Below are 7,760 nucleotides of genomic sequence, written 5' to 3'. Positions count from 1 at the left end.
AAATCAGTTTGAAAACCAATGCTGGCTACTGGTAATCGATTACTACCTTCTGGTAATCGATTACCAGAGAGTAAAACTCTTTGGTAAAAGATTTTGTGAAAACTTCATGTGCTACTCAATGTTTTGAAAAACTTTTTTAATACTTATCTTGATTGATTCTTTTCTTGATTCTTGAATCTTGAGTCTTGAATCTTGATCTTGATTCTTGAAACTTGATTCTTGAAAACTTCATTCTTGAATCTTTGGAATTTGCTTGACTCTTGATTCTTTGGCATCATCAAAATAACCTTGGAAGGCATTGCTTCCATAATCTCAGGCGGTTAGTCCTTTGAAGTCTTTTGTTTAATGGAAAGGGAAGAATCAAAAGAATTCTCAGACTGTGTCCTATTGAATTCTTTGAAAAGGGAGAAGGGAGACACAAAAGAATTCAGGCGGTTAGTCCTTTGTTCTTTTGGAAAAGGGAGAAGAGAGACACAAAAAGAATTCAAGCGATTAGTCCTTGTTGAATTCTTTTTGGCAAAGGGAGAAGAGAATGAAAAGATATAACACAATTTTGTTTTCTGTGAAAGAACAAGGTTCGGAAACCAGAAAACTTAGAAAGCTTTTGGCAAAGGAAGAAGAAGAAAGATAAGTAGCAAATGTTTCAAGATTTCTCAAAAGTTGTTCAAGAAATTCTAAAAAGTTGTTCTAAAAAGTTATTAAAATGCAAGTCAAGGTCTTGCTTTTATAGACTCTTCATGTCTGGTTAAGAAAACCATTGGAAGAGTTATAACCTTGAGAAAAACCTGAAAACCATTGTAAGAGTTACATTTCTTGACTTTTTATTCAAAACTTGTCACTGGTAATCGATTACCATAACCTTGTAATTGATTACACAAAGCATTTTATGAAAAGATATGACTCTTCACAATTGAATTTGAATTTCAACGTTTAGATACACTGGTAATCGATTACCAATATATTGTAATCGATTACACCATTTAAAAATCAATTGGAACGTTGCAAATTCAGTTAAAAGCTTTTGAAATCAAACTTTGTCACTGATAATCGATTACATGAAACTGGTAATCAATTACCAGAGAGTAAAAACTCTGGTAACTTAGAAAATTTTGAGAAAAACTTTTCTTGTAAAACAAAAATGTGCTATGTTTAGTTTTTGAAAAATTCTTTTCAATACTTCCCTTGTGAAATCATCTTCTCTTGAATCTTGATTCTTCTTGATGTCATTTCTTGATTCTTGAAATTAATCTTGATCTTGAAATCATTCTCTTGGGCTTTTTGTCATCATCAAAACTACTTGAATCAACTTGATTCATCATCATGAAGCTTGCTTCTACATTATTTTTGTAAAAGAACTAAAAAGTTTGAAATAATGTATTCATTGTTCAACTTCTGCTTGCTACTTGTATGATTTTCCATGGTTAGTTTATTTTTATTTTGGTCTTTTGATTTGGAAGTTGTTAATAAGGTTGTTTAATGGGTTTATATGCAGGGACGGATCTAGACAATAAATATCAGTGTGGCTAAAATATAAAAAAAATTATAGACTAAAATATATTGAAAATAAGAAATAATGTTGTTTAAGGAAATGTATTTACAATGAAAATCGTCTATTATCCATTTTTTGAAAATGAGCTAAAATAACATCATTGTTGATTGTTCCAAGAACATCTCTTTCTATAAAAGTTACAAGACGATCATTTAACCATTGATCACCCATTTTGTTACATAGCTAACTCTTCACAAACTTCATAGCTGAAAAAACACATTTCACACTTGCAGTTGCTACCGGCAAGACTAAAGCCAACTTCAGAAGCCTATAAACTATATCTAATGTGTTGCACTTTTTTGTTTCCACAAGCTTTGCACAAAAGTCTGAAAGTCCTTTTAACTTTGCAAATTTTGGATCACATCGAACATTTCTGACATAATTCTGAAGCTGATGTCGCACCACCACTTCCGGCACATCTACAAAATCATTTGGATAAAGTTCAACCATCCTCAACAATTTTTTCACATCAAAAGCTTCAAATGATGATGAGGGACTCAAACATGAAACACATTGTAAAAGTTCAGTATTATCTTCATCAAACCTAGCATTGAGCTCATGCAACTGCAAATCTAAAACACTAAATAAAAAATCATGCTTAAAATGATGCAAATTAGAAACACTAGAAGTGGTAGCATGTCGTCTAGGTTTCTTCCCTTGCACATACAGTGCATCCAAATCAGGCACATCAATATCATGCTTATTGCAAATTTCCATAACCTTAGATATAAGTTCTTCCCATCCATCATTCCTCATTTCTTGTAATTCTTTTTTGGTGGCTTTGACAAGTGATAAAGCATTCAAAATATCTTGATCACTATTTTGTAGCGCTACACTTAAATCATTTGTAAATCCTAAAATCCCAACCATCAGGTATAACATGAAAATAAAATTAAAGGACTGAAGCACATCTAGCAAAATCATAGTTTTACCATATTTTCAAATGACGTATCTTTCCCGACTTCTTCAAGTACCTCAATAATGGCACCATATATAGTCATCAAACTAGTGAAAGTCCTAAAGTGAGAACCCCAACGAGTGTCACCCGCTTTAGTAATAGACGATTCTTGATTTAATCCACTACCAGTCTCTATCTGACTCTCTTCAATCAATTTAGCAAATTGAGATACTTGTTTGTCCTGAAGCAATTACTGTCTCTATCCTTTTAAATCGTAGGAGCAGTCATAAAGTTATTGTCTGGAGCACAACCTATTACATTAGCTATCTTTGGGTTATATATTTATTTCATTCAAATTTTATTTTAATACTATATGTTTATTATTTTAATATCATAACTTAGTGTTGATTTATAACTACGAACATGTAGCCTTTGTAAAAAAAACAAACTAAGAACGTGTAATTATAAAAAAACATTATTTTTAACATTATATTATTTAACATTAGTAAATATTTAATACTTAAACAAAAATAATAAGTATAAAAAATTATCTTAAAAATTAAAACTAATGATTTTTGTTATAATTACATGTTCTTTAGGTTATTTTTTTATTTATCAATTAGCATAATAGTTCATTTTACTAAATATCTTTAATTTAATAAACTAACTTAAAAAGTTTTTAGTTAAAATTATAATTTCAAAAATTCTGGTGTGGCTATAGCCACACTCTGCCTCAACGTGGGTCTGTCCCTGTTTATGTGTCACTTTATTTACTTCATCTTCTTTACATTGCACATGATGAGCGATATGATAAAATGCTTGAAACTCCAAAGTTTCATATTTTCCTATTACATGATTTTAGGATGTTTGGTGGAACTTTTATTTTCTCATTTGTTTTCATGAAAGGTATCTCATTGTAATGAATAGTGGTTTTATGAATCATAATCCCTAGATCTTTTCAATATAGCTATTTGTCTTTCCTATTATGACTTATATTATTTTGTTTATTCTGTGTTAAGTTATTGTGAACAAGGAATAGAGGAGTTACGTTCTTATAAAGCATGAAAAAAAGTTCATTCTTCTAAAATTATTTGATATGTTGTTTGTTTTGGATTCTCTAATTTGCAAAATAGTTCGTGAATGATTGAGCATTATCAATAGTGACATCAATGTGGATGATATATGATTTTAGGTCTTGATGTGGATTGAAGTATTTTCTTTTCTTACGAATAATCAAATTAATATCAATATTTGAATTTTGTATGAGATAATTGTTCTTAAATTACGTAATTGTTTAATTCTAATATTGTTTTAAAAAATTATTGCGAGACTACTTAATTGAAATTTTTTTAACAAGGAATTGGATTCAACAAGGAATTACATATCATTCATCTTTAATTTTGCATTATTGTTTAATCTAAGTTTTTTTGTGTGTTAATACAAGAATATTGTGTAAGATTCAAAATTGTTTAGCATTAAAATTATTTTAATTATTTAATTATTAAATATTCAAAATTTATTATTAAATATTGTCTAGCATTAAATTTATTTTGAATATTTAACTATTTAAAAATGACTAATATTTATTTTTATTCAATATTGAAATTTTAATTTTTTAATAAATACTTAAAAATGAAAATTTGAATTTCATTTAAATTGAATTACTTTATCCAAACAAGGAAATTAAAATACAAGAAATTGAATTATTTCATCCAAATAAAATGTTCACAAAATAAAAGGAATTTAAATCAAGGCAATTAAAATATTGTGTATTAGAATTTCCTAGAAATTTTAAAATCCTCCATCCAAACATAAGGCTGTGAATCATGCAAGTTTTGATGATGTCAAAAAAAATACACTTGATAATGGTTGTCATCATAAAAAAGGGGGAGAATATGAGTGTATGAATACAAGGTTTTGATGATGTCAAAGTAGAATTAATACAAGGTTGCTTCAACAAACATTCAAAGGTTAAGCATTGCTTTAAGATTAATTCAAGGTCAAGCAAACAAGATCAAGAAAAAGATAAGGCCTCAAACAATCTCATGGGTTGATTGGTTTCTGCCTTAAAACAAATTGTTTCCAAGAGAGCAAAGGCTCTGGTAATCGATTACCAGGAGATGTAATCGATTACCATAAGACAAATTTTGCAAATCAGCTTTTCAGAAGGATTTTGAAATTTAAATTTAAAAGTTGTATCGATTACCATTGGTGTGTAATCGATTACCAATAACAGAACTCTTGAAATTCAATTTGAAAAGTCATAATCTTTCAAAATACAACTGTGTAATCGATTACCAAAAACCTGTAATCGATTACCAATGAAGAATTTTGGAAAAAACTTTTTGAAAAGACACATTTCTTCAAACTATTTAAAAAAGGCACGATGGACCTATATATATGTGTGTGTTTGAATTAGAAAAGCATAAGGGAGAGATATTCTAAGAGAACTTAATTGCCAAATGCTCTCTGAACAACTCTTGGGAAAACACTTGCAAATCTATTGAGAATTCATCTAGGAATTTCAAAGTGTATTATCATCTCTAAAAGAGAGAAATTCCTCTAGGATCTTCATTTTGTATCATCCACTCTAAAGGAGAGAAATCTTTCTGTTCATCTTAGAAAGTCAATTGTAATCAAGAGATTGATTGTCTCTTGGATTGTGAGAATTGTAATCAAGAGACGGGTTGCTTCTTGGAGAATCTTGAACACAAGGGTGGAAAATCTCAAGTGAGTTGCTTGAGGACTGGACATAGGCACGGGGAAGTGACCGAATCAGTATAAATCGAGTTTGCAATTTTCTCTTCCCTTATCTTATTTGTTTTATTGCAATCAATTTTATCTTGCACGTTTAAAGATCATTATTAAATTGATTGTTGCTTCTTCTTCTGCATTCTGAGCCTATCATTTAAAAAAAGGGTTAAAAAGTTTGTTAGTGGAAAAGTTTTGAAACTTAATTCACCCCCCTCTTAAGTTATTGAGGCCACTTGTCCAACAAAGGTTAGCATTTTTAATATGTTTTGCTTTATAATGTGATTTTGGTTTGTGATTTTTTGTTCTATGTGGCTATTTGCACAGTGCTTGGATATGGAATTGCCTCCTCCTATCACGATCTAGACCATGTTTTTTAATTATGAACATTGATGGCTAGTATGTGATGTAAAAAAATTGGCATTTTACGCTGATATTATACATATCCTACATACAACCAACATAGAAGGTTTGAATTGATTGATGTAAGTCTAATTCTTGATTTGTACCGGCTAAAGTAGCTTGAATAGAGGACTGGCTAGATGGGATGAGTTGTGGGCTATGGGTTGTATTCATAACTCTAAATAAACAAAAATGATAAATAATATATAATTTATTACTCATTTGTTTTTCCTTTTTCTCATTCACAGGACACAAGTTTGCCCACTAGCCCACGGGTTATGCAAGACGAATAAGAGTTTGTTAGGAAGATTTGATAAATTCTATTCATATAAGAAAACACAAATGATAGAAGGAGTAGAGAGATATGGCGCAAAGTTGTTTAAGTTTATTGTAAATAATAAAATTTATAATTAAAGGGAGTTCATTATAAAAGAGACAACAATTAACTGTCTAACTGAAAATGATTACAAAAAAAAAAAATAGAAAACAATTATAGTTACAACACAACCTATGTAAATGAACCACCAAACCGGACGCTCCCTTCTACGTGATTGGACGCTCCACCAAATTATAGAGGGTTGGATGACCCATTACGAAGACAAGAATATTGGACCAGACGACCACTATCGTCTACCCTATCTCTATCGTCCATCATCCAACAATAAAAAATCTCCACCTTGGTTCAATAACATTCCTAAATTACAAGTAACCAGTTCATTTCCAACAATATATGTTAAGTAGATCCAAAATATGCATGAACTTGATTCTTGGAACAAGCTTCATGAACATATCAGTTGGATTCTCCCTTGCATTAACCTTCTAGACTTTGACCCTCTTATCAGAAGGAATGAAGTGGTATTTGATGTCAATGTGCTTAGTCCTTCCATGATGGACTTGATCCTTTGCTAAATAGATTGTACTCAGACTGTCATAGAAAATGATAGTCTTTTCTTATGGAAACCCAAGATTGCTAATCAGGTCCTTCAACCAAATTCCTTCCTTTGTTGCTTCTACCAGAGCCATGTACTCTGCCACCGTAGTGGACAAAGTCATTATGGGCTAAAGTATTCTCTTCCAACTGAAAAGAAAGTTTCCAATTGTGAATCCGTGCCCAGTCATAGATCTCCTTGCATCCAAATCTATAACATTGGTAGAATCTAAGCAACAAGTGAGAGCACATGATATATCTCCATGGTAGACGAGTCCAATATTAGTTGTACCCTTAAGGTACCTAAATATATGTTTCACATCTTGCCAATGTTTCTTCCCAGGATTACCCATATACCTACTCACAACATTGACTGCTTGTGCTAGGTTCGATCTAATGCATACCATAGCATACATGAGATTACTTACAACACTTGCATAAGAAACACAAGACATGCATTTTTTCTCTAATTCTGACTGAGTAGTATTGAGTTCAAATAGATTAATGAATGCTATCAGAGGAGTACATATTGCTTTTATGGATGTCATCCAATAACAATTCAATACTTTCTAAATGTATTCCTTCTAACATAGAAATAACTTCTTCTGGACTTGATCCTTCTTGATCTCCATGCCCATAATTTTTTTAGCAACTCCCATATCTTTCATCTCAAATTCACTACTGAGTAGTGGCTTCAACTTCTAAATTGCCAACAAATTTTGAGATGCTATAAGCAGTCCACATAGAGTAGTAGATAAATGTGGGAACCATCCTCCACCTTGTTATGATAAACACATGAGTCATAAGGACTTTTGATGTACCTATGAGAGACAATGAACTCATTGAATCTCTTGTACCACTGCTTTGGTGATTGCTTCAACCATAAAGAGAACTCTTTAGTTTACAAATAGATTTTTTCTTTCCTTCCACCTCAAAACCTTTAAGTTGTTGCATCAAAATATCTTCCTCTAATCTTCCATGGAGAAAGGCAATTTTTACATCGATTTGTTGTAACTCCATGCCTAGAGTTTGCACTAGGGCTAACAAAACACATTTGGAGGTGTGTCGAACTACTAGAGATAATATCTTTTTGTAGTCCACTCCTTCCTTCTAATTGTAATCCTTATCTACCAAATGTGTTTTATAACGAATGACTTCTTTAATGGACAATTCAGATTTCTTCTTGGAGATCCATTTGCACTCCACTACTCATTTGCCATTAGGTAACTCAA

At 31.1% G+C, this 7,760-nt stretch overlaps 1 protein-coding gene across 1 annotated transcript; it reads right to left on the bottom strand.

The window, feature by feature from the left end:
- Window positions 1-1,732: 1,732 nt before the first annotated feature.
- On the bottom strand, window positions 1,733-2,305 carry LOC114387630. The gene has a single exon (XM_028347837.1). It carries the CDS (start codon window positions 2,303-2,305, stop codon window positions 1,733-1,735), a length of 573 nt encoding a protein of 190 aa, XP_028203638.1.
- Window positions 2,306-7,760: the final 5,455 nt, after the last annotated feature.

This window comes from Glycine soja, chromosome 15 (genome assembly GCF_004193775.1).
Source record: "Glycine soja cultivar W05 chromosome 15, ASM419377v2, whole genome shotgun sequence".
Taxonomy (NCBI): Eukaryota; Viridiplantae; Streptophyta; class Magnoliopsida; order Fabales; family Fabaceae; genus Glycine; species Glycine soja.
This window is presented reverse-complemented; position numbering and strand designations above follow the sequence as displayed.

Coding starts and splice junctions, on each gene's coding strand:
- LOC114387630 (XM_028347837.1), bottom strand. CDS start 2,305: ATGAGGAATGATGGATGGGAAGAACTTATATCTAAGGTTATGGAAATT.